We start from the raw sequence: 25,767 nt of genomic DNA, 5'->3' as shown, positions 1-25,767 counted from the left end.
ACTCTTCTGTTGTGAACTCCTCTGTGGTGAACTCCTCTGTGGTGAACTCCTCTGTGGTGAACTCCTCTGTGGTGAAACCCACCGTGGTGAACTCTTCTGTGGTGAACTCCTCTGTGATGAACTCCTCTGTGGTGAACCACTCTGTGGTGAACTCTTCTGTTGTGAACTCCTCTCTGGTGAACCTCTCTGTTGTGAACTCATCTGTGGTGAACCACTCTGTGGTGAACTCTTCTGTGGTGAACTCTTCTGTGGTGAACTCCTCTGTGGTGAACTCTTCTGTGGTGAACTCTTCTGTTGTGAACTCTTCTGTGGCGAACTCCTCTGTGGTGAACTCCTCTGTAGTGAACTCTTCTGTGGTGAACTCTTCTATGGTGAACTCCTCTGTGGTGAAACCCTCTGTGGTGAACTCCTCTGTGGTGAACTCCTCTGTGGTGAACTCCTCTGTGGTGAAACCCTCTGTGGTGAACTCCTCTGTGATGAACTCCTCTGTGGTGAAACCCTCTGTGGTGAACTCCTCTGTGATGAACTCCTCTGTGGTGAACTCCTCTGTGGTGAACTCCTCTGTGGTGAAACCCTCTGTGGTGAAACCCTCTGTGGTGAAACCCTCTGTGGTGAAACCCTCTGTGGTGAACTCCTCTGTGGTGAACTCCTCTGTGATGAACTCCTCTGTGATGAACTCCTCTGTGGTGAAACCCTCTGTGGTGAACTCTTCTGTGGTGAACTCTTCTGTGGTGAACTCTTCTGTTGTGAACTCTTCTGTGGCGAACTCCTCTGTGGTGAACTCCTCTGTAGTGAACTCTTCTGTGGTGAACTCTTCTGTGGTGAAACCCTCTGTGGTGAACTCCTCTGTGATGAACTCCTCTGTGGTGAACTCCTCTGTGGTGAAACCCTCTGTGGTGAACTCCTCTGTGGTGAACTCCTCTGTGGTGAACTAATCTGTGGTGAAACCCTCTGTGGTGAACTCCTCTGTGGTGAACTCCTCTGTGGTGAACTCCTCTGTGGTGAAACCCTCTGTGGTGAACTCCTCTGTGGTGAAACCCTCTGTGGTGAACTCCTCTGTGGTGAACTCCTCTGTGGTGAACTCCTCTGTGGTGAACCACTCTGTGGTGAACTCCTCTGTGGTGAACTCCTCTGTGGTGAAACCCTCTGTGGTGAACTCCTCTGTGGTGAACTCTTCTGTTGTGAACTCCTCTGTGGTGAACTCCTCTGTGGTGAACTCCTCTGTGGTGAAACCCACCGTGGTGAAACCCACCGTGGTGAACTCTTCTGTGGTGAACTCCTCTGTGGTGAACTCCTCTGTGGTGAACTCCTCTGTGGTGAAACCCACCGTGGTGAACTCTTCTGTGGTGAACTCCTCTGTGGTGAACTCCTCTGTGGTGAACTCCTCTGTGATGAACTCCTCTGTGGTGAACCACTCTGTGGTGAACTCTTCTGTTGTGAACTCCTCTCTGGTGAACCTCTCTGTTGTGAACTCATCTGTGGTGAACCACTCTGTGGTGAACTCTTCTGTGGTGAACTCCTCTGTGGTGAACTCTTCTGTGGTGAACTCTTCTGTTGTGAACTCTTCTGTGGCGAACTCCTCTGTGGTGAACTCCTCTGTAGTGAACTCTTCTGTGGTGAACTCTTCTGTGGTGAACTCTTCTATGGTGAACTCCTCTGTGGTGAAACCCTCTGTGGTGAACTCCTCTGTGGTGAACTCCTCTGTGGTGAAACCCTCTGTGGTGAACTCCTCTGTGATGAACTCCTCTGTGGTGAAACCCTCTGTGGTGAACTCCTCTGTGATGAACTCCTCTGTGGTGAACTCCTCTGTGGTGAAACCCTCTGTGGTGAACTCCTCTGTGGTGAACTCCTCTGTGGTGAACTAATCTGTGGTGAACTAATCTGTGGTGAAACCCTCTGTGGTGAACTCCTCTGTGGTGAACTCCTCTGTGGTGAACTCCTCTGTGGTGAAACCCTCTGTGGTGAACTCCTCTGTGGTGAAACCCTCTGTGGTGAACTCCTCTGTGGTGAAACCCTCTGTGGTGAAACCCTCTGTGGTGAAACCCTCTGTGGTGAACTCCTCTGTGGTGAACTCCTCTGTGATGAACTCCTCTGTGATGAACTCCTCTGAGGTGAACTCCTCTGTGATGAACTCCTCTGTGATGAACTCCTCTGTGGTGAAACCCTCTGTGATGAACTCCTCTGTGGTGAAACCCTCTGTGGTGAACTCCTCTTTGTCATCCATCCCTATTATCCACCGTTCTTGTTATTTTAGCGTTAATTAATAGTGATTAGCGTGGTGGCTGGTCGATGCAGCCCTGCTTACTTCCTGCTGTGATTAATACATCTAAGATCAACAATAAATAATCAATAAATCAACAATAACACAGTTAATTAATGAGACTGCCTCCCCTGTCTGTTCCCATTCGTCTCTGTCTCTCACCCTGTGTGTGTGTGTGTGTGTGTGTGTGTGTGTGTGTGCGTGCGTGCGTGCGTGCGTGTGTGCGTGTGCCTGCTTTCCCTGTCTGTCCCCATTCGTCTCTGTCTCTCACCCTGCGTGTGTGCGTGCGTGCGTGTGTGCGTGCGTGCGTGTGTGCGAGTGCCTGCTTTCCCTGTCTCTCCTTTCTGTTTCATCCTGCTCCTCACTCAAACACCTCTTCAGTTCCCTTCCGTATCCATTTTATTCAACGTGTCTCCCCCCTCCTCCTTCCACTCTCCCAGCTTGTAGTCCCTCTATGTCCCTGTTGTGTTAGGGTGGGAAGTGGGACGCTGTGTGTGGCTCATAAAGCTGTCCTACAGGTCTAGCCAGGTAGTGGAGGAGTCATGTCTCATGGTGGATCTGCTGTGTCTGCTCTCAGGTCATCTCACCTCTGTTACTCAGACAAATCCCCCTCTTTAACAAGAGAGGCTGGCTGCTTTGTCTGCTGATGAAAGGTGACAAGCCCATTCTAATAGCTAGTTTCTACAGGAAATAGAAGGAAGGCAGCAGTTGTTAAAGAGTTCCCAGGTTAAGGTGTTCCTGTCTGGGTATTACTGGCAAGGAGAGTCCCTCCCCCATGACGACAACAGCCTATCAGATGTATTACTGGCCAGGAGAGTCCCTCCCCCATGACGACAACAGCCTATCAGATGTATTACTGGCCAGGAGAGTCCCTCCCCCATGACGACAACAGCCTATCAGATGTATTACTGGCCAGGAGAGTCCCTCCCCCATGATGACAACAGCCTATCAGATGTATTACTGGCCAGGAGAGTCCCTCCCCCATGACGACAACAGCCTATCAGATGTATTACTGGCCAGGAGAGTCCCTCCCCCATGACGACAACAGCCTATCAGATGTATTACTGGCCAGGAGAGTCCCTCCCCCATGACGACAACAGCCTATCAGATGTATTACTGGCCAGGAGAGTCCCTCCCCCATGACGTCAACAGCCTATCAGATGTATTACTGGCCAGGAGAGTCCCTCCCCCATGACGACAACAGCCTATCAGATGTATTACTGGCCAGGAGAGTCCCTCCCCCATGACGACAACAGCCTATCAGATATATTACTGGCCAGGAGAGTCCCTCCCCCGTGACGACAACAGCCTATCAGATGTATTACTGGCCAGGAGAGTCCCTCCCCCATGACGACAACAGCCTATCAGATGTATTACTGGCCAGGAGAGTCCCTCCCCCATGACGACAACAGCCTATCAGATGTATTACTGGCCAGGAGAGTTCCTCCCCCATGACGACAACAGCCTATCAGATGTATTACTGGCCAGGAGAGTCCCTCCCCCATGACGACAACAGCCTATCAGATGTATTACTGGCCAGGAGAGTCCCTCCCCCATGACGACAACAGCCTATCAGATGTATTACTGGCCAGGAGTTTCCCTCCCCCATGACGACAATAGCCTATCGGATGTATTACTGGCCAGGAAAGTCCCTCCCCCATGACGACAACAGCCTATCAGATGTATTACTGGCCAGGAGAGTCCCTCCCCCATGACAACAACAGCCTATCATATGTATTACTGGCCAGGAGTTTCCCTCCCCCATGACGACAACAGTCGTATCTGATTTTTGGTTCTGTTCTATGTAATGTATCAGTTCCATGGTTTTGTAATATAGAGTGGTCTGATATGGACTCTGACACCTGGATGGGTCTGCAGTTGATTGTGTCTATTGTTGTCTTTGTGTGCCTTAATAAACTGTCCATGTGTGTGTATAGTATATGTTGTAGTAATGTCATAATAACCTCTTGTCTGTGCTCCCCAGTGCGTACATCAACAAGGCCAGTGATTCGTCGGAGCAGGTGACTCTGATTGAGACAGCGCTGTCCTCTCCAGAGGGACTGGCTGTTGACTGGGTCCAGAACAACATCTACTGGACCGACTCCGGAGATAAGACTATCTCCGTCGCCACGGGAGATGGCAAGAAGAGGAAGGTCCTGATCGACACTGAGCTGAGCGAACCACGGGCCATCGCTGTGGACCCCCGACAAGGGTGAGAGGGGTGAGGGATCAGAGGGAGGGAGGGATGGGATCGGGGAGGAGGGGGAGGTTGGGGTTAGTGTTGGGAGAAGGTGAGGGAGGAAGTGAGTGAATGAGTGATGAAAAAAATAAGGGACGGATTGTGTGTATGTGAGAGAAGGACAGAGAGAGGGACAGAGAGAGAGAGGGAGATATAGAGAGCGAGAAAGAAAGAGAGAGAGAGAAAGAGGTTGGGGGAAGGAGTAAAACAGGATGACTGTCCATGATGCATCACATTATGTGTTGCCTATCTGGTCAAAACACTGAAACAGGTCAGAACACGGAAACAGGTCAGACCACTGAAACAGATCAGAACACGGAAACCGGTCAGAACACTGAAACAGGCCAGAACACGGAAGCCGGTCAGACCACTGAAACAGGTCAGAACACGGAAACAGATCAGAACACGGAAACCGGTCAGAACACGGAAACAGGTCAGAACACTGAAACAGGTTAGAACACTGAAACAGGTCAGAACACTGAAACAGGTCAGAACACGGAAACCGGTCAGAACACTGAAACAGGTCAGAACACGGAAACCGGTCAGAACACGGAAACAGGTCAGAACACGGAAACAGGTCAGAACACTGAAACAGGTCAGAAAACTGAAACAGGTCAGAACACGGAAGCCGGTCAGACCACTGAAACAGATCAGAATACAAACAGGTCAGAACACTGAAACAGATCAGAACACTGGGGCGGCAGGTAGACTAGTAACCGAAAGGTTGCAAGATTGAATCCCCGAGCTGACAAGGTAAAACCTGTTGTTCTGCCCCTGAACAAGGCAGTTAATGCACTGTTCCTAGGCAGTCATTGTAAATAAGAATTTGTTCTTAACTGACTTGACTAGTTAAATAAACAACAGATCCTCTCATCATATCGCCTTGTTTCTCCCTCCCTCCCCATGTACCTCTCCCTTTACCTCTTCCCCCCCTCCCTCCCCCTGTACCTCTCCCTTTACCTCTTCCCTCCCTCCCTCCCTCCCTCCCTCCCCCTGTACCTCTCCCTTTTCCTCTTCCCTCCCTCCCTCCCTCCCTCCCCCTTTACCTCTCCCTTTACCTCTTCCCCCCTCCCTCCCCCTGTACCTCTCCCTTTTCCGCTTCCTTTCCTCCCTCCCTCCATCCCATCCCTCCCCCCCTCCATCCCTCCCCCTGTACCTCTCCCTTTTCCTCTTCCCTCCCTCCCTCCCCCTGTACCTCTCTCTTTTCCTCTTCCCTCCCTCCCTCCCTCCCTCCCCCTTTACCTCTCCCTTTACCTCTTCCCTCCCTCCCTCCCTCCCTCCCTCCCCCTGTACCTCTCCCTTTTCCTCTTCCCTCCCTCCCTCCCTCCCTCCCCCTTTACCTCTCCCTTTACCTCTTCCCCCCTCCCTCCCCCTGTACCTCTCCCTTTTCCGCTTCCTTCCCTCCCTCCCCCCTCCATCCCTCCCCCTGTACCTCTCCCTTTTCCTCTTCCCTCCCTCCCTCCCTCCCTCCCCCTTTACCTCTCCCTTTACCTCTTCCCCCCTCCCTCCCCCTGTACCTCTCCCTTTTCCGCTTCCCTCCCTCCATCCCATCCCTCCCCCCCTCCATCCCTCCCCCTGTACTTCTCCCTTTACCCCTTCCCCCCTCCCTCCCCCTGTACCTCTCCCTTTTCCGCTTCCTTCCCTCCCTCCCTCCATCCCATCCCTCCCTCCCTCCCTCCCTCCCTCCCCCTGTACCTCTCCCTTTTCCTCTTCCCTACCTCCCTCCCTCCCTCCCCCTGTACCTCTCCCTTTACCTCTTCCCCCCTCCCTCCCTCCCTCCCTCCCTCCCTCCCTCCCTCCCTCCCTCCCTCCCTCCCTCCCTCCCTCCCCTTGTACCTCTCCCTTTTCCTCTTCCCTCCCTCCCTCCCTCCCTCCCTCCCTCCCTCCCTCCCTCCCTCCCTCCCTCCCTCCCTCCCTCCCTCCCCCTGTACCTCTCCCTTTTCCTCTTCCCCTCCCTCCCTCCCTCCCTCCCTCCCCCTGTACCTCTCCCTTTACCTCTTCCCTCCCTCCCTCCCTCCCTCCCTCCCTCCCTCCCTCCCTCCCTCCCTCCCTCCCTCCCTCCCCTTGTACCTCTCCCTTTTCCTCTTCCCTCCCTCCCTCCCTCCCTCCCTCCCTCCCTCCCTCCCTCCCTCCCTCCCTCCCTCCCTCCCTCCCTCCCTCCCTCCCTCACCCTGTACCTCTCCCTTTTCCTCTTCCCCTCCCTCCCTCCCTCCCTCCCTCCCTCCCTCACTCCCTCCCCCTGTACCTCTCCCTTTTCCTCTTCCCCTCCCTCCCTCCCTCCCTCCCTCCCTCCCTCCCTCCCTCCCTCCCTCCCCTTGTACCTCTCCCTTTTCCTCTTCCCCTCCCTCCCTCCCTCCCTCCCTCCCTCCCTCCCTCCCTCCCTCCCTCCCTCCCTCCCTCACTCCCTCCCCCTGTACCTCTCCCTTTTCCTCTTTCCTCCCTCCCTCCCTCCCTCCCTCCCTCCCTCCCTCCCTCCCTCCCTCCCTCCCTCCCTCCCTCCCTCCCCCTGTACCTCTCCCTTTTCCTCTTCCCTCCCTCCCTCCCTCCCTCCCTCCCTCCCTCCCTCCCCCTGTACCTCTCCCTTTTCCTCTTCCCTCCCTCCCTCCCCCCCTCCCTCCCTCCCTCCCCTTGTACCTCTCCCTTTTCCCCCTCCCTCCCCCCTCCCTCCCTCCCTCCCCTTGTACCTCTCCCTTTTCCGCTTCCCCCCCTCCCTCCCTCCCTCCCCTTGTACCTCTCCCTTTTCCCCCTCCCTCCCTCCCTCCCTCCCTCCCTCCCTCCCTCCCTCCCTCCCTCCCTCCCTCCCTCAATGCTATACCTCTCCCTTTTCCTCTCCCTCCCCTTGTACCTCTCCCTTTTCCTCTCCCTCCCCCTTTTCCTCTTCCCATCCCATCCCTCCCTCCCTCTCTTCCTGTCAGATGTAGCTGTAGGCATCAATAGCATCTATCTCATCTCTCAGTGTCTCAACACTTAAGCTCCTCCCATCTCCCTAGCTCTCCCTGACAACTCTATTCCCCAAGGCCTTCTTTCCACAACATTACTGAGCCAGATGAGCATGAAACATGCAAAGGAGCCCAACCCAACGTAGGTTTGTTTCCTCAGTACAGGGAAAGAAGACCATGTTAGCTAACTGTCCCCGCTGGTCTGTATACTACCTGCCTGGCTGGCTGGCTGGCTGGCTGGCCTATTTCTATCATGGAGGTAGAACATGAAGAGTTCTGCTGCCTGGGAGATATGTACACAGTTGGCCTTTGGCTCAGTAGTGCAGATGGAAGGTTTGGTTTACTTTTAAACCATTTACATATTTATTGAAGATTCTTTCCTACAGTCTCAGGTAAAGGTTGTGTTGCTGAAAGTCTCCTAATAGCACCTCTCTCTCTGTCTCTCTCTCTGTCTCTGTCTCTCTGTCTCGCTCTCTGTCTCTCTCTCTGTCTCGCTGTCTCTCTCTCTGTCTCTCTCTCTCTCTCTGTCTCGCCGTCTCTGTCTCTCTGTCTCTCTCTCTGTCTCGCTGTCTCTCTCTCTGTCTCTCTCTCTGTCTCTATCTCTCTCTGTTCCACTCTCTCTCTCTGTCTCTCTCTCTGTCTCGCTCTCTGTCTCTATCTCTCTCTGTCCCACTCTCTCTCTCTGTCTCTCTCTCTCTTTCCATACTGTGGGCTACATATCCTCACTATGTGATTATTGTAGTTATTGTTCAATGTAAATCCCTTTACTCTCCTGTAGGTTTATGTACTGGTCTGACTGGGGGACCCAGGCGAAGATCGAGAAGGCTGGCATGAACGGAGTGGATCGCCAAGTACTGGTGTCAGAGAGGATCGAATGGCCCAACGGCATCACTCTGGGTAAGACTGGCACTGGGGAGGGAGGGAGGGAGGGAATGAGGGAGAGCTACATGATGAGAGTACAGAGAGAGAGAGACTGAAGGGAAAGGAAGTCAGAGAGAGACTGAAGGGAAAGGAAGACAGAGAGAAACTGAAGGGAAAGGAAGACAGAGAGAGACTGAAGGGAAAGGAAGACAGAGAGAGACTGAAGGGAAAGGAAGACAGAGAGAGACTGAAGGGAAAGGAAGACAGAGAGAGACTGAAGGGAAAGGAAGACAGAGAGAGACTGAAGGGAAAGGAAGACAGAGAGAGAGACTGAAGGGAAAGGAAGACAGAGAGAGACTGAAGGGAAAGGAAGTCAGAGAGAGACTGAAGGGAAAGGAAGACAGAGAGAGACTGAAGGGAAAGGAAGACAGAGAGAGACTGAAGGGAAAGGAAGACAGAGAGAGAGAGTCTGAAGGGAAAGGAAGACAGAGAGAGACTGAAGGGAAAGGAAGACAGAGAGAGAATGAAGGGAAAGGAAGACAGAGAGAGACTGAAGGGAAAGGAAGACAGAGAGAGACTGAAGGGAAAGGAAGACAGAGAGAGACTGAAGGGAAAGGAAGACAGAGAGAGACTGAAGGGAAAGGAAGACGGAGAGAGACTGAAGGGAAAGGAAGACAGAGAGAGACTGAAGGGAAAGGAAGACAGAGAGAGACTGAAGGGAAAGGAAGACAGAGAGAGACTGAAGGGAAAGGAAGTCAGAGAGAGACTGAAGGGAAAGGAAGACAGAGAGAGACTGAAGGGAAAGGAAGACAGAGAGAGACTGAAGGGAAAGGAAGACAGAGAGAGACTGAAGGGAAAGGAAGACAGAGAGAGACTGAAGGGAAAGGAAGACAGAGAGAGACTGAAGGGAAAGGAAGACAGAGAGAGAGACTGAAGGGAAAGGAAGACAGAGAGAGAGACTGAAGGGAAAGGAAGACAGAGAGAGACTGAAGGGAAAGGAAGACAGAGAGAGACTGAAGGGAAAGGAAGACAGAGAGAGACTGAAGGGAAAGGAAGACAGAGAGAGACTGAAGGGAAAGGTAGACAGAGAGAGACTGAAGGGAAAGGAAGACAGAGAGAGACTGAAGGGAAAGGAAGACGGAGAGAGAGACTGAAGGGAAAGGAAGACAGAGAGAGACTGAAGGGAAAGGAAGACAGAGAGAGACTGAAGGGAAAGGAAGACAGAGAGAGAGACTGAAGGGAAAGGTAGACAGAGAGAGACTGAAGGGAAAGGTAGACAGAGTGTCGAGAAGCGATAAGAGAGACAGAAAGAAAACAATGTAGAATAAAAATGTCTGTTACGGGCCTCCCGGGTGGTGCAGTTGTTAAGGGCGCTGTACTGCAGCACCAGCTGTGCTACCAGAGACTCTGGGTTCGCGCCCAGGCTCTGTCGTAACCGGCCGCGACCGGGAGGTCCGTGGGGCGACGCACAATTTGCCTAGCGTCGTCCGGGTTAGGAAGGGGTTGGCCGGTTAGGAAGGGGTTGGCCGGTAGGGATGTCCTTGTCTCATTGCGCACCAGCGCAGTGCTAACCAAGGTTGCCAGGTGCACGGTGTTTCCTCCGACACATTGGTGTGGCTGGCTTCCGGGTTGGATGCGCGCTGCGTTAAGAAGCAGTGCCGCTTGGTTGGTTGGGTTGTGTATCGGAGGATGCATGACTTTCAACCTTCGTCTTTCAACCTTCGAGTTGTAGCGATGAGACAAGATAGTAGCTACTACAACAATTGGACACCACGAAAATAAAAAATATAATTGTCTGTCACATAGTTGTGAGTCAGTCAGTCAGTGTGGCTCTGTCATCAATCAGCCTGTAGTTTGTTATTTCGGCAGAGCTGTGCCCAAGCTGTATCATCAATACCCCAATCATCCTCCCCTCCATTCCTCCACCCTTCCACCCCTCTTAACCTGTGCCAATTTCTCTCCTTTCTGTGTCCATGGCTGATGATGAGACACAGAACTACAGAGCAGAGAGAGAGACAGATAACGACAGAGCAGAGAGAGAGACAGAGAACGACAGAGCAGAGAGAGAGACAGAGAACGACAGAGCAGAGAGAGAGACATGGGAACGACAGAGCAGAGAGAGAGACATGGGAACGACAGAGCAGAGAGAGAGAGAGAACGACAGAGCAGAGAGAGAGACAGAGAGTGACAGAGCAGAGGGAGACAGAGAACGACAGAGCAGAGAGAGACAGAGGGTGACAGAGCAGGGCGAGAGATAGATAGAGAGAGTGACAGAGCAGGGAGATAGAGATATAGAGTGACAGAGCAGGGAGATAGAGAGAGTGACAGAGCAGGGAGATAGAGAGAGTGACAGAGCAGGGAGATAGAAATATAGAGAGAGTGACAGAGCAGGGAGATAGAGAGAGACAGAGAGTGGCAGAGCAGGGAGATAGAGAGAGTGACAGAGCAGGGAGAGAGACAGAGAACGACAGAGCAGAGAGACAGAGAACGACAGAGCAGAGAGAGACAGAGAACGACAGAGCAGAGAGAGACAGAGAACGACAGAGCAGAGAGAGAGACAGAACGACAGAGCAGAGAGAGAGACAGAGAACGACAGAGCAGAGAGAGAGAGACAGAACTTGCTTTGGCAATGTTAACACGTTTCCCATGCCAATAAAGCGCTTGAATTTAATTGAATTGAGAGACACAGAGTGACAGAGCAGGGAGATAGAGAGAGTGACAGAGCAGGGAGATAGAGAGAGTGACAGAGCAGGGAGATAGAGAGTGACAGAGCAGGGAGATAGAGAGGGTGACAGAGCAGGGAGACAGAGAGAGTGACAGAGCAGAGAGATAGAGAGTGACAGAGCAGAGAGATAGAGAGTGACAGAGCAGGGAGATAGAGAGGGTGACAGAGCAGGGAGATAGAGAGTGGCAGAGCAGGGAGATAGAGCAGGGAGATAGAGAGAGTGACAGAGCAGAGAGATAGAGAGAGTGACAGAGCAGGGAGATAGAGAGTGACAGAGCAGGGAGATAGAGAGGGTGACAGAGCAGGGAGATAGAGAGAGACAGAGCAGGGAGATAGAGAGGGTGACAGAGCAGGGAGATAGAGAGAGTGACAGAGCAGGGAGATAGAGAGAGTGACAGAGCAGAGAGATAGAGAGGGTGACAGAGCAGGGAGATAGAGAGAGTGACAGAGCAGGGAGATAGAGAGAGTGACAGAGCAGGGAGATAGAAATATAGAGAGAGTGACAGAGCAGGGAGATAGAGAGAGACAGAGAGTGGCAGAGCAGGGAGATAGAGAGAGACAGAGAGTGGCAGAGCAGGGAGATAGAGAGAGTGACAGAGCAGGGAGAGAGACAGAGAACGACAGAGCAGAGAGACAGAGAACGACAGAGCAGAGAGAGACAGAGAACGACAGAGCAGAGAGAGACAGAGAACGACAGAGCAGAGAGAGAGACAGAACGACAGAGCAGAGAGAGAGACAGAGAACGACAGAGCAGAGAGAGAGAGACAGAACTTGCTTTGGCAATGTTAACACGTTTCCCATGCCAATAAAGCGCTTGAATTTAATTGAATTGAGAGACACAGAGTGACAGAGCAGGGAGATAGAGAGAGTGACAGAGCAGGGAGATAGAGAGAGTGACAGAGCAGGGAGATAGAGAGTGACAGAGCAGGGAGATAGAGAGGGTGACAGAGCAGGGAGACAGAGAGAGTGACAGAGCAGAGAGATAGAGAGTGACAGAGCAGAGAGATAGAGAGTGACAGAGCAGGGAGATAGAGAGGGTGACAGAGCAGGGAGATAGAGAGTGGCAGAGCAGGGAGATAGAGCAGGGAGATAGAGAGAGTGACAGAGCAGAGAGATAGAGAGAGTGACAGAGCAGGGAGATAGAGAGTGACAGAGCAGGGAGATAGAGAGGGTGACAGAGCAGGGAGATAGAGAGTGACAGAGCAGGGAGATAGAGAGGGTGACAGAGCAGGGAGATAGAGAGAGTGACAGAGCAGGGAGATAGAGAGAGTGACAGAGCAGAGAGATAGAGAGGGTGACAGAGCAGGGAGATAGAGAGAGTGACAGAGCAGAGAGATAGAGAGAGTGACAGAGCAGGGAGATAGAGAGTGACAGAGCAGGGAGATAGAGAGGGTGACAGAGCAGGGAGATAGAGAGAGTGACAGAGCAGAGAGATAGAGAGAGTGACAGAGCAGAGAGATAGAGAGAGTGACAGAGCAGAGAGATAGAGAGAGTGACAGAGCAGGGAGAGAGAGACAGAACTTGCTTTGGCAATGTTAACACATGTTTCCCATGCCAATAAAGCGCTTGAATTTAATTGAATTGAGAGACACAGAGTGACAGAGCAGGGAGATAGAGAGAGTGACAGAGCAGGGAGATAGAGAGAGTGACAGAGCAGGGAGATAGAGAGTGACAGAGCAGGGAGATAGAGAGGGTGACAGAGCAGGGAGACAGAGAGAGTGACAGAGCAGAGAGATAGAGAGTGACAGAGCAGAGAGATAGAGAGTGACAGAGCAGGGAGATAGAGAGGGTGACAGAGCAGGGAGATAGAGAGTGGCAGAGCAGGGAGATAGAGCAGGGAGATAGAGAGAGTGACAGAGCACAGAGATAGAGAGAGTGACAGAGCAGGGAGATAGAGAGTGACAGAGCAGGGAGATAGAGAGGGTGACAGAGCAGGGAGATAGAGAGTGACAGAGCAGGGAGATAGAGAGGGTGACAGAGCAGGGAGATAGAGAGAGTGACAGAGCAGGGAGATAGAGAGAGTGACAGAGCAGAGAGATAGAGAGGGTGACAGAGCAGGGAGATAGAGAGAGTGACAGAGCAGAGAGATAGAGAGAGTGACAGAGCAGGGAGATAGAGAGTGACAGAGCAGGGAGATAGAGAGGGTGACAGAGCAGGGAGATAGAGAGAGTGACAGAGCAGAGAGATAGAGAGAGTGACAGAGCAGGGAGATAGAGAGAGTGACAGAGCAGAGAGATAGAGAGAGTGACAGAGCAGGGAGATAGAGAGATAGAGAGAGTGACAGAGCAGGTAGATAGAGAGATAGAGAGAGTGACAGAGCAGGGCGAGAGAGAGAGAGAACAACAGAACAAGGACAGAGAGATGGATGTGGAATTGAGGTGTCGCTAGCTAGGGTTACATCTGTATGAAAACAAATGATGTTGAGAGTTAGAGGAGCAAGAGAGAGAGAAAATAACACTGGCTGGCTAATATGGTTTCATGGATTTGACAGCAGACAGACAGCACAGAGTAGAATGGTTGATAGTATGAGTGGCTGAGTGGAGAGAGCTGAGGTTGTGAATGAGTCCCTACAGCTCTGTTACTACCGCAGTATTTACTTTGCCGACCGGCTTATTCACTTCCATAGCAACTGATCTAGACAACCTATCAACTGCACACCTACACATAGTCCTTTGACATAACTGATATTAGCTTGAGGTCAGGTTAGGTTAAGTGCCAGGCTCAAGTACCCAGTTAAATAAAAGGTTTTGTAGTTTTTCCCATCTGGAGATTGAACCAACAACCTTCTGATCACTATTCTATTGAGTCTAACTGAAGGACTTGTCTGACAAAGAGGATTGATCTTCTACTGGACCAGAATCATCAACCTCTCTGTCTATACCTTTTCTTGTTCACTTCTGAAGAAGTGTTGTACCATACATTAACCTGACCTCCCTCGCTCTCTCCTCTCCCTTCCATTCCTTTCTCCCTCTCTCTCTCCCTTACTTATTCTCTCCCTCCCCTCTCTCCCATCCCTCTCCCCCTCTCTCACCCCCTTTCTCTTTCTCCCTCTGACTTCTCACTCCCTCTCTCTCCCCCTCTCCCTGTCTCAGACCTATCCAACAGGCGTCTGTACTGGGTGGACTCCAAGCTGCACCTGCTCTCCAGCATCGACCTGAACGGTGACAACCGCAAAGTGCTGCTCTTTTCCCAGGACCACCTGGGGCACCCCTTCGCTCTCACCGTCTTCGAGGTAAGGACGGGAAAGACATGGGAGGAGGAGGGGTGAAGAGACACAGAGGAGACACAGGGGAGGGAGGATGTGGGGGGAGCAGGATGGGATGGAGAGAGGGGAGGGGGGAGGAGCAAGAGAGAGGGGAGGGGAGCAAGATGGGATAGAGAGTGAAGGAGAGAGGGGAGGGGAGCAGGATGGGATGGGATGGAGAGTGGGGCGGGGAGAGGGGAGGGAAGGGGAGCAGGATGGGATGAAGAGGGAAGGAGAGAGGGGGGAGCAGGATGGGATGGAGAGAGGGGAGGGGAGGGGAGGGGAGCAGGATGGGATGGGATGGAGAGTGGGGCGGGGAGAGGGGAGGGAAGGGGAGCAGGATGGGATGAAGAGGGAAGGAGAGAGGGGAGGGGAGCAGGATGGGATGGAGAGGGAAGGAGAGAGGGGGGAGCAGGATGGGATGGAGAGGGGGGAACAGGATGGGATGGAGAGTGAAGGAGAGAAGGGAGTGGAGCAGGATGGGATGGAGAGTGAAGGAGAGAGGGGAGTGGAGCAGGATGGGATGGAGAGAGTGGAGGGGAGGGGAGCATGATGGGATGGAGAGAGGGGAGTGGAGCAGGATGGGATGGAGAGAGGGGCGGGGAGCAGGACAGGAAGGAGAAAGGAGAGGGAGCAGGATGGGATGGAGAGAGGGGCGGGGAGAGGGGAGGGGAGCAGGATGGGAAGGGGAGGGGAGCAGGATGGGAAGGAGAGGGGAGCAGGATGGGAAGGAGAGAGGGGAGGGAGAGGGAAGGAGAGAGGGGAGTGGAGCAGGATGGGATGGAGAGAGTGGAGGGGAGGGGAGCATGATGGGATGGAGAGAGGGGAGTGGAGCAGGATGGGATGGAGAGAGGGGAGGGAGAGGGAAGGAGAGAGGGGAGTGGAGCAGGATGGGAGGGAGAGAGTGGAGGGGAGGGGAGCATGATGGGATGGAGAGAGGGGAGTGGAGCAGGATGGGATGGAGAGAGGGGCGGGGAGCAGGACAGGAAGGAGAAAGGAGAGGGAGCAGGATGGGATGGAGAGAGGGGCGGGGAGAGGGGAGGGGAGCAGGATGGGAAGGGGAGGGGAGCAGGATGGGAAGGAGAGGGGAGCAGGATGGGATGGAGAGAGGGGAGGGAGAGGGAAGGAGAGAGGGGAGTGGAGCAGGATGGGATGGAGAGAGTGGAGGGGAGCATGATGGGATGGAGAGAGGGGAGTGGAGCATGATGGGATGGAGAGAGGGGCGGGGAGCAGGACGGGAAGGAGAAAGGAGAGGGAGCAGGATGGGATGGAGAGAGGGGCGGGGAGAGGAGCAGGATGGGAAGGGGAGGGGAGCAGGATGGGAAGGAGAGGGGAGCAGGATGGGAAGGAGAGAGGGGAGGGAGAGGGAAGGGGAGCAGGATGGGATGGAGAAGGAAGGAGAGAGTGGAGGGGCAGGATGGGATGGATAGTTTCACTTTGTATATTATCTACTTCACATGTTTTGGCAATGCTATCACATATTTCCAATGCCAATAAAACCTATTGAATTTAATTGAGAGAGGGGGAGATGGGAGAGGAGGGTGGAGGAGCAGGAGCAAGTAGAGGGAGAGATGGGCTGAGGAGGGAGTGGGGGTGGACAGCCACAGGGAGAGGGAAGAGGGGGAGAGGGCTGAGGAGGGAGTGGGGGTAGACAGCCACAGGGAGAGGGGAGAGGGGGAGAGGGCTGAGGAAGGAGTGGACAGCCACAGGGAGAAGGAAGAGGGGGAGAGGGTGGAAGGAATCGGGTCACAGAGGGGGAGGAGGGGGAAAGTAATCTGATCCTAGGTGGAGAAAGGAGAGTGTCAGAGGGGTAAGCAGGGAGGGCACAGTGGTGTGAGACTTTGACATGATACCGGTATTGTCTTTCAACAGCTGCGGTGTCAACGCCACAGGAAGAGCCTCTATGAGTCAGGCATGGTAGATTAGTGGTATACAGAATTGATCGAGGAAGGGAAATGACCAATAAGAACTAAAGGAAGTAATAATGGGTATTAAAGTCAGAGGATTGGATGAGATAACAGAGCTCTGGCTGCTCTAAGAGATCCCAGTAGATCAGTGGTAATATGGTAGTGGTGGGGGGTGCACACAGAGGGGGACATGGGGACATTCTTTCAGTGGGGAAATCCATCATGTCCAGAGTGTGTGCCTGCCTGCCTGCCTGCCTGCCTGCCTGCCTGCCTGCGTGTATATGTGCTAGAGAGACCACTGTCCCATGCTCTGTGGGGCAGCAATTATAACACTCTAGATGAATGGCCTCCAGCACTGTGTTCATTCTACAGTAGCCAGTCAGGACCCAGACCTGGCCATGGTCTTCAGTACCGCAGGGCCGTGGAGGATGGAGGGGTAGAGGGTTATACATCACAGCCTAGCCCCCTAACAGGCCCACCGACAGGGCAGGATTCTCCACACGACTGCACCCACCTCCACTCTCCTCCCTGGGGCCATCTTAGTTTTATTGCTGTCTGCTGGGCTGGAGAGAGGGAGTGGGGCTAGCCTGGAATGGAGAGAGGGAGTGGGGCTAGCCTGGAATGGAGAGAGGGAGTGGGGCAGGGCTGGGATGGAGAGAGGGAGTGGGTGGGTGGGCTGGGCTGGAGAGAGGGAGCGGGGCTGAGCTGGGCTAGAGAGAGGGAGCGGGGCTGGGCTGGAGAGAGGGAGTGGGGCTAGCCTGGGATGGAGAGAGGGAGTGGGGCTGGGCTGGGATGGAGAGAGGGAGTGAGGCTGGGATGGAGAGAGGGAGTGGGGCAGGGCTGGGATGGAGAGAGGGAGTGGGGCTGGGCTGGGATGGAGAGAGGGAGTGGGGCAGGGCTGGGATGGAGAGAGGGAGTGGGTGGGTGGGCTGGGATGGAGAGAGGGAGTGGGTGGGTGGGCTGGGATGGAGAGAGGGAGTGGGGCAGGGCTGGGATGGAGAGAGGGAGTGGGGCAGGGCTGGGATGGAGAGAGGGAGTGGGGCAGGGCTGGGATGGAGAGAGGGAGTGGGTGGGTCAGTGGGTTGGGGTTGGAGAGAGGGAGTGGGTGGGTGGGTTGGGGTTGGAGAGAAGTATTGGGGCTGGGTTGACTCTGGGTAGATGGGCTGTGAGGGACTGATATCGGGGCTGACTGATTAGATGGAGTGTGAATGAGGGCTGAGCAGACAGTTAGACATGGTAGGGTGACAGACTGACAGGTGTTGTACAGGGGTGGATTGGAGATCATGTACGGCAGATGAGTGCAATACCTCTTCCCTAATCTGCTATTGTGGGCGTGTGAATGCACTCCTGGTCTAGATGGCTTATCTGAAAGAACCCGCAACCCTCCAGGCTTAGACTTCACTGTCATCTAGCTGACACCCTGCACAATGGATATCAGCCCTACCTTACAGCTCATTGCACCTTTCCTATAGGGACGATGTCTATTCATTACATGACTATAAGTCACATGACTATAAGTCATGTAATGAATAGACAAATGTGAGCAGAACTGAGCTGATCCAGGACCAGTGTTTAGTTGTGGAGTGTCAGGGTAGGTAATGTTAAGGACTGATCAGGGTTAAGAGCCTGGGAGATTTGGCCGTCTCAGGGGTTAAGCCTGCAGATTTGAAATTACCCACCTTGATCTCACTGTTAGGTCCAGAGTGGTGTCTGTACACGGCTGCAATGCAGTATCTGTGCCCTATAAACGAACAGAAGGAGTTGGGAAGGAGGAAGGGAGTGAAGGCGAGAGAGGAATGAGAGAGAGAGAGGCAGATGGAGAGGAAGAGGGGGATGGAGAGAGAGAGAGGCGGATGGAGAGGAAGGGGGGTGGGGAGAGAGAGAGGCGGATGGAGAGAAAGAGAGAGAGAGAGGCGAATGGAGAGAAAGGGGGGATGGAGAGAGAGAGGGGCAGATGGAGAGAAAGAGGGGGATGGAGAGAGAGAGAGGCGGATGGAGAGAAAGGGGGGATGGAGAGAGAGGCGGATGGAGAGAAAGAAGGGGATGAGAGAGAGAGAGAGAGAGAGAGAGAGAGAGGCGAATGGAGAGGAAGAGGGGGATGGAGAGAGAGAGGCGGATGGAGAGAAAGGGGTGATGGAGAGAGAGAGAGGTGGATGGAGAGAAAGAGGGGGATGGTGAGAGAGAGGGGGATGAGAGAGAGAGAGAGAGGCGAATGGAGAGGAAGAGGGGGATGGAGAGAGAGAGGCGGATGGAGAGAAAGGGGGGATGGAGAGAGAGGCGGATGGAGAGAAAGAAGGGGATGAGAGAGAGAGAGGCGGATGGAGAGGAAGAGGGGGGTGAGAGAGAGAGGGGAAGAGGGGGATGGAGAGAGAGAGAGGCGTATGGAGAGAACGGGGGGGTGGCGAGAGAGAGGTGGATGGAGAGAAAGAGGGGGATGGAGAGAGAGAGAGGCGGATGGAGAGAAGGGAGGATGGAGAGAGAGTACTTTAACTATTTGCACATCATTACAACACTGTATTTAGCCATGATATGATATTTGTGACCGACCGCCATGATTCGGTCTTATGTAGCAGCATTTCAAATTGAGACACAGAGCTACACAATGGTATATCAGACACTGCATTTGAGGAACAATGGGAAAGTGATTCTGCTTTGAGAGTTGATAAACTTGAAACCTCACTTTTGAGAAAATGGCCTTTGAATGTTAGGGTTAGGGGAGGGTTTGGCCCCCAGGGATGTCCTTGTCCCATCGCACTAGCGACTCCTGTGGCGGACCGGGCACAGTGCGCGCTGACACGGCCGCCAGGTGTACAGTGTTTCCTCCAACACATTGGTGCGTCTGGCTTCCGGGTTAAGTGGGCATTGTGGCAAGAAGCAGTGCAGCTTGGTTGGGTTGTGTTTTGGAGGACCCACGGCTCTCGACCTTCGCCTCTCCCGAGTCTGTACGGGAGTTGCAGCGATGAGACAAGACTGTAACTACCAAGTGGATACCACGAAATTGGCTCTGTGGGGTGTCTTTGTGTTTGTGAACAGAGCCCCAGGACCAGCTTGCTTAGGGGACTCTTCTCCAGGTTCATCTCTCTGTAGGTGATGACTTTATTATGGAATCGCTTCCTTTTAGGTGGTTGTAGAATTTTATGTTCCTTTTTATGGATTTTGATAATTAGTGGGTATCGGTCTGATTCTGTTCTGCATGCATTATTTGGTTTACATTGTACACAGAATGTTTTTGCAGAATTCTGTTTGCAGAGTCTCAATTTGGTGTTTGGCGTATTTTGTGAATTCTTGGTTGGTGAGCGGACCTCAGATCTCACAACCATAAAGGGCAATTGGTTCTATGACTGATATAAGTATTTTTTTGCCAGGTCCTGATTGGTATGTTGAATTTTATGTTCCTTTTGATGGCACGGAAGGCCCTTCTTGCCTTGTATCTCAGATTGTCCACAGCTTTGTGGAAGTTACTTGTGGCGCTGATGTTTAGGCCGAGGAATGTATAGTTTTTTGTGTGCTCTAGGGCAACGGTGTCTAGATGGAGTTTGTATTATTTTGTATTATTGAGATTTACTGTCAGGGCCCAGGTCTGACAGAATCTGTGCAGAAGATCTACAGTGGGGCAAAAAAGTATTTAGTCAGCCACCAATTGTGCAAGTTCTCCCACTTAAAATGATGAGGGAGGCCTGTAATTTTCATCATAGGTACACTTCAACTATGAAAAAAAATCCAGAAAATCACATTGTAGGATTTTTTATGAATTTATTTGCCAATTATGGTGGAAAATAAGTATTTGGTCAATAACAAAAGTTTATCTCAATACTTTGTTATATACCCTTTGTTGGCAATGACAGAGGTCAAATGTTTTCTGTAAGTCTTCACAAGGTTTTCACACACTGTTGCTGGTATTTTGGCCCATTCCTCCATGCAGATCTCCTCTAGAGCAGTGATGTTTTGGGGCTGTTGCTGGGCAACACAGACTTTCAACTCCCTCCAAAGATGTTCTATGGCGTTGAGATCTGGAGACTGGCTAGGCCACTCCAGGACCTTGAAATGCTTCTTACGAAGCCACTCCTTCGTTGCCCGGGCGGTGTGTTTAGGATCATTGTCATGCTGAAAGACCCAGCCACGTTTCATCTTCAATGCCCTTGGTGATTTTCACTCAAAATCTCACGATACCAGGCCCCATTCATTCTTTCCTTTACATGGATCAGTCGTCCTGGTCCCTTTGCAGAAAAACAGCCCCAAAGCATGATGTTTCCACCCCCATGCTTCACAGTAGGTATGGTGTTCTTTGGACGCAACTCAGCATTCTTTGTCCTCCAAACACGACGAGTTGAGTTTTTACCAAAAAGTTATATTTTGGTTTCATATGACCATATGACATTCTCCCAATCTTCTTTTGGATCATCCAAATGCTCTCTAGCAAACTTCAGACGGGCCTGGACATGTACTGGCTTAAGCAGGGGGACACGTCTGGCACTGCAGGATTTGAGTCCCTGGCGGCGTAGTGTGTTACATTTTGACCCCACGGGGTGAGATCTTGCGTGGAGTCCCAGTTCGAGGGAGATTATCAGTGGTCTTGTATGTCTTCCATTTCCTAATAATTGCTCCCACAGTTGATTTCTTTAAACCATGCTGCTTACCTATTGCAGATTCAGTCTTCCCAGCCTGGTGCAGGTCTACAATTTTGTTTCTGGTGTCCTTTGACAGCTCTTTGGTCTTGGCCATAGTGGAGTTTGGAGTGTGACTGTTTGAGGTTGTGGACAGGTGTCTTTTATACTGATAACAACTTCAAACAGGTGCCATTAATACAGGTAACGAGTGGAGGACAGAGGAGCCTCTTAAAGAAGAAGTTACAGGTCTGTGAGAGCCAGAAATCTTGCTTGTTTGTAGGTGACCAAATACTTATTTTCCACCATAATTTGCAAATAAATTCATAAAAAATCCTATAATGTGATTTTCTGCTTGGGTGTTTGACTGCCATTGTTGGGACTGTCTGTCTGTCTGTCTGTCTGTCTGTCTGTCTGTCTGTCTCCCTCTCTTTCTCTGTGTGTGTGTCTCTATCGCTCTCTCTCTGTATAGCTCTCTCGATAGCTCGCTGTCTATCTCTCGATCACAATCTCGCTCTGTTCATCTCACTATCACGATCTCTTTCTCTGTCTATCTCTCTATCACGATCTGTCTCTGTCTACTTCTCAATCATGATCTCTCTCTGTTTATATCTCGATCATAATCTCTTTCTCTCTCAACTATCTTATTCTCTCTGTCTATTTGTCTCTTTGTCTCGATCTAGCTCTCTATCTCTTCTCTCCCTTTCTGTTTCCCTCTTCTCGCTCTATCTTCATCTAAATTTCTCTCTGTCGCTCCTCTCACACCTCGTTTCATGTTTGCTCGTGGTAGCAGATGGATCTAAGGTTGCCATAGCAACCATGGAACTATCACCTCAGCCTCCGCTCATGCTGCTATGGTATCACTGGAGGACAGGCTGATAAGATGGCATTAGATGAGAGAGAGAGGCGAGTTGAGGGAAAGAGAAAGAGGGCGATAGACAGAAAGTAATGAAAAGTTGTAAATAGAGGTCTTATGTCTAGGGTTGGTCTGGGTCCCTGTGGACTGCTGCTGAATATTGCCCCACTGGTGATGAGTGGAGAAAAGCCATTACATTGTGTTAAATGTATTGATGGAGGTCAATGTCAACCGCTGGTGTTCCCTTATACCTGCTGGAAAGGACCTCCTTCAGTGTCTGGTGACAAGACATGATGTGGCTACGCTAGCAGAACACCTCAATAACCCTCTAGATGTTGTGGTGCTCCATGAAGTGTGATAGGCTACTTAAAACTGTAGATTTTGGTGGGAGAATGTATCCAACATGTTTAGTGTTAGGATTAGATTGTATTGAACAAAACTCAAGCCAACTTTTTCCAATGTCCTCAGGACGTGGTTAGACGTCCAATTTCGAAGTCACTCTTGAGCGATCTGCCTGTGTATTGACAATGACAACAATAACGGCCAATCTGTCTGCAGGCTTTGTAACACATATATTATTCTCCAGCTCACTTACTGTGATGTCATATCTTGATATGGTCTCTCCTGACTTACTGTGATGTCATATCTTGATATGGTCTCTCCTGACTTACTGTGATGTCATATCTTGATATGGTCTCTCCTGACTTACTGTGATGTCATATCTTGATATGGTCTCTCCTGACTTACTGTAATGTCATATCTTGATATGGTCTCTCCTGACTTACTGTAATGTCATATCTTGATATGGTCTCTCCTGACTTACTGTAATGTCATATCTTGATATGGTCTCTCCTGACTTACTGTAATGTCATATCTTGATATGGTCTCTCCTGACTTACTGTGATGTCATATCTTGATATGGTCTCTCCTGACTTACTGTAATGTCATATCTTGATATGGTCTCTCCTGACTTACTGTAATGTCATATCTTGATATGGTCTCTCCTGACTTACTGTGATGTCATATCTTGATATGGTCTCTCCTGACTTACTGTGATGTCATATCTTGATATGGTCTCTCCTGACTTACTGTAATGTCATATCTTGATATGGTCTCTCCTGACTTACTGTGATGTCATATCTTGATATGGTCTCTCCTGACTTACTGTAATGTCATATCTTGATATGGTCTCTCCTGACTTACTGTAATGTCATATCTTGATATGGTCTCTCCTGACTTACTGTAATGTCATATCTTGATATCGTCTCTCCTGACTTACTGTAATGTTATATCTTGATATGGTCTCTCCTGACTTACTGTAATGTCATATCTTGATATGGTCTCTCCTGACTTACTGTAATGTCATATCTTGATATGGTCTCTCCTGACTTACTGTAATGTCATAGTCATATCTTGATATGGTCTCTCCTGACTTACTGTGATGTCATATCTTGATATGGTCTCTCCTGACTTACTGTAATGTCATATCTTGATATGGTCTCTCCTGACTTACTGTAATGTCATATCTTGATATGGTCTCTCCTGACTTACTGTAATGTCATATCTTGATATGGTCTCTCCTGACTTACTGTAATGTCATATCTTGATATGGTCTCTCCTGACTTACTGTAATGTCATATCTTGATATGGTCTCTCCTGACTTACTGTGATGTCATATCTTGATATGGTCTCTCCTGACTTACTGTGATGTCATATCTTGATATGGTCTCTCCTGACTTACTGTAATGTCAAATCTTGATATGGTCTCTCCTGACTTACTGTAATGTCATATCTTGATATGGTCTCTCCTGACTTACTGTGATGTCATATCTTGATATGGTCTCTCCTGACTTACTGTAATGTCATATCTTGATATGGTCTCTCCTGACTTACTGTAATGTCATATCTTGATATGGTCTCTCCTGACTTACTGTAATGTCATATCTTGATATGGTCTCTCCTGACTTACTGTAATGTCATATCTTGATATGGTCTCTCCTGACTTACTGTAATGTCATATCTTGATATGGTCTCTCCTGACTTACTGTAATGTCATAGTCATATCTTGATATGGTCTCTCCTGACTTACTGTGATGTCATATCTTGATATGGTCTCTCCTGACTTACTGTGATTGCACAGCCTCCTGTCTCGCTGCCTCACACGTCATAGAAAACAACTGCTTATGTGTTGTGGGTTGAGGACTGAACCATCCCCATGTCTCCCTGCAGGACCGTGTGTACTGGACAGACCTGGAGGATGAGGCTATCTACAGCGCTAACAGGCTAACAGGACACGATGTGGCTACGCTAGCAGAACACCTCAATAACCCTCTAGATGTTGTGGTGTTCCACGAACTACGCCAACCCAAAGGTGAGAGACAGACATGTACATGTACACACATACCTGCTCATACACACAGTATTTATTTTGTAGTGTTTTTTGATAGAACACAGGAACACTACCTGTATGTTATTTTTCCTGAGAGAAATGGGTCAAGTGTCAATATTAATGTGTGTGTCTGTCTGCGACACTGGAAAATACACTATATATGCAAAAGCATGTGTTCACCCCTTCAAATTAGTCGATTCGGCTATTTCAGTCACACCCGTTGCTGACAGGTGTATAAAATTGAGCACACAGACATGCAATCTACATAGACAAACACTGGCAGTAAAATGGCCTTACTGAAGAACTCAGTGACATTCAACATGGCACCGTCATAGGATGTCTCCTTTCCAAGTCAGTTTGTCGTAGCTCGTTTGTCTTCGGTTGCAGCATTCGCTACCGAGTTCCAAACTGCCTCTGGAAGCAATGTCAGCATAAGAACTGTTCGTCGGGAACTTCATGAAATGGGTTTCCATGGCCGAGCAGCCACACACAAGCCTAAGATCACCATGCTCAATGCCAAGCGTCGGCTGGAGTGGTATAAATCTCACCGCCATTGGACTCTGGAGCAGTGGAAACGCGTTCTCTGGAGTGATAAATTATGCTTCACCATCTGGCAGTCCGACGGACGAATCTGGGTTTGGCGGATGCAAGGAGAACTCTACCTGCCTCAAATGCTGTAAAGTTTGGTGGAGGAGGAATAATGGTCTGGGGCTGTTTTTCATGGTTCGGTCTAAGCTCCTTAGTTCCAGTGAAGGGAAATCTTAACACTACAGCATACAATGACATTCTATATGATTCTGTGCTTCCAACTTTGTGGCAACAGTTTGGAGAAGGCCCTTTTCTGTTTCAGCATGATAATGCCCCGTGCGCAAAGCAAAGTCCATACAGAAATGGCTTTTCGATTTTGGTGTGGAATAACTTGAACACCTGTGGGATGAATTGGAAAGCTGACTGCGGACCAGGCCTAATCGTCCAACATAATTCCCCGACCTCACTAATGCTCTTGTGGCTGAATGGAAGCAAGTCCCCACAGCAATGTTCCAACATCTAGTAGAAAGCATTCCCAGAAGAGTGGAGGTTGTTATAGCAGCAAAGGGGGGACCAACTCGATATGAATATCCATGATTTTGTAATGAGATGTTAGGCCAGCAGGTGTCCACATACTTTTAGTCATGCAACAGCCCCAAAACATCACTGCTCTAGAGGAGATCTGCATGGAGGAATGGGCGAAAACACCAGCAACAGTGTGTGAAAACCTTGTGAAGACTTACAGAAAACGTTTGACCTCTGTCATTGCCAACAAAGGGTATATAACAAAGTATTGAGATAAACTTTTGTTATTGACCAAATACTTATTTTCCACCATAATTTGCAAATAAATTCATAAAAAATCCTACAATGTGATTTTCTGGATTTTTTTTCTCATTTTGTCTGTCATAGTTGAAGTGTACCTATGATGAAAATTACAGGCCTCTCTCATCTTTTTAAGTGGGAGAACTTGCACAATTGGGGGCTGATATTTTTTGCCCCACTGTGAATAAATTAACTAGTGCTGTAGAGTTAGACTGTGTCCCAAATGGCGCCCCGTTCCCTATGTATTTGTCCTGGTCAAAAGTAGTGCACTATATAGGGAATAGGTTGTCTTTTCAGACACAACCTTGGTTTCTCAAGCATCTCTAAAGTGAAATATTCATCGTAGTGCTTCTGCAGGTTTCATTACCCTATTCTCTCTGTCTTGCTTTG

The 25,767-nt window shown here is 50.6% G+C and overlaps 1 protein-coding gene across 1 annotated transcript in view; it reads left to right on the top strand.

The window, feature by feature from the left end:
• The window catches only part of LOC139409489 (low-density lipoprotein receptor-related protein 8-like), a 346,325-nt gene that overhangs the window by 289,072 nt on the left and 31,486 nt on the right, over positions 1-25,767 (top strand). Inside the window, exons 11-14 of the mRNA XM_071154703.1 lie at positions 4,245-4,472; positions 8,217-8,335; positions 14,117-14,256; positions 23,865-24,006. Of these exons, the coding sequence (XP_071010804.1) occupies positions 4,245-4,472; positions 8,217-8,335; positions 14,117-14,256; positions 23,865-24,006 (629 nt within the window). The remainder of the gene's footprint in view (positions 1-4,244; positions 4,473-8,216; positions 8,336-14,116; positions 14,257-23,864; positions 24,007-25,767) is intronic.

This window comes from Oncorhynchus clarkii, chromosome 5 (assembly GCF_045791955.1).
Source record: "Oncorhynchus clarkii lewisi isolate Uvic-CL-2024 chromosome 5, UVic_Ocla_1.0, whole genome shotgun sequence".
Classification (NCBI taxonomy): domain Eukaryota; kingdom Metazoa; phylum Chordata; class Actinopteri; order Salmoniformes; family Salmonidae; genus Oncorhynchus; species Oncorhynchus clarkii.
Note: the sequence above shows the minus strand (reverse complement) of the source record. Positions and strands in the feature narration are given on the sequence as shown.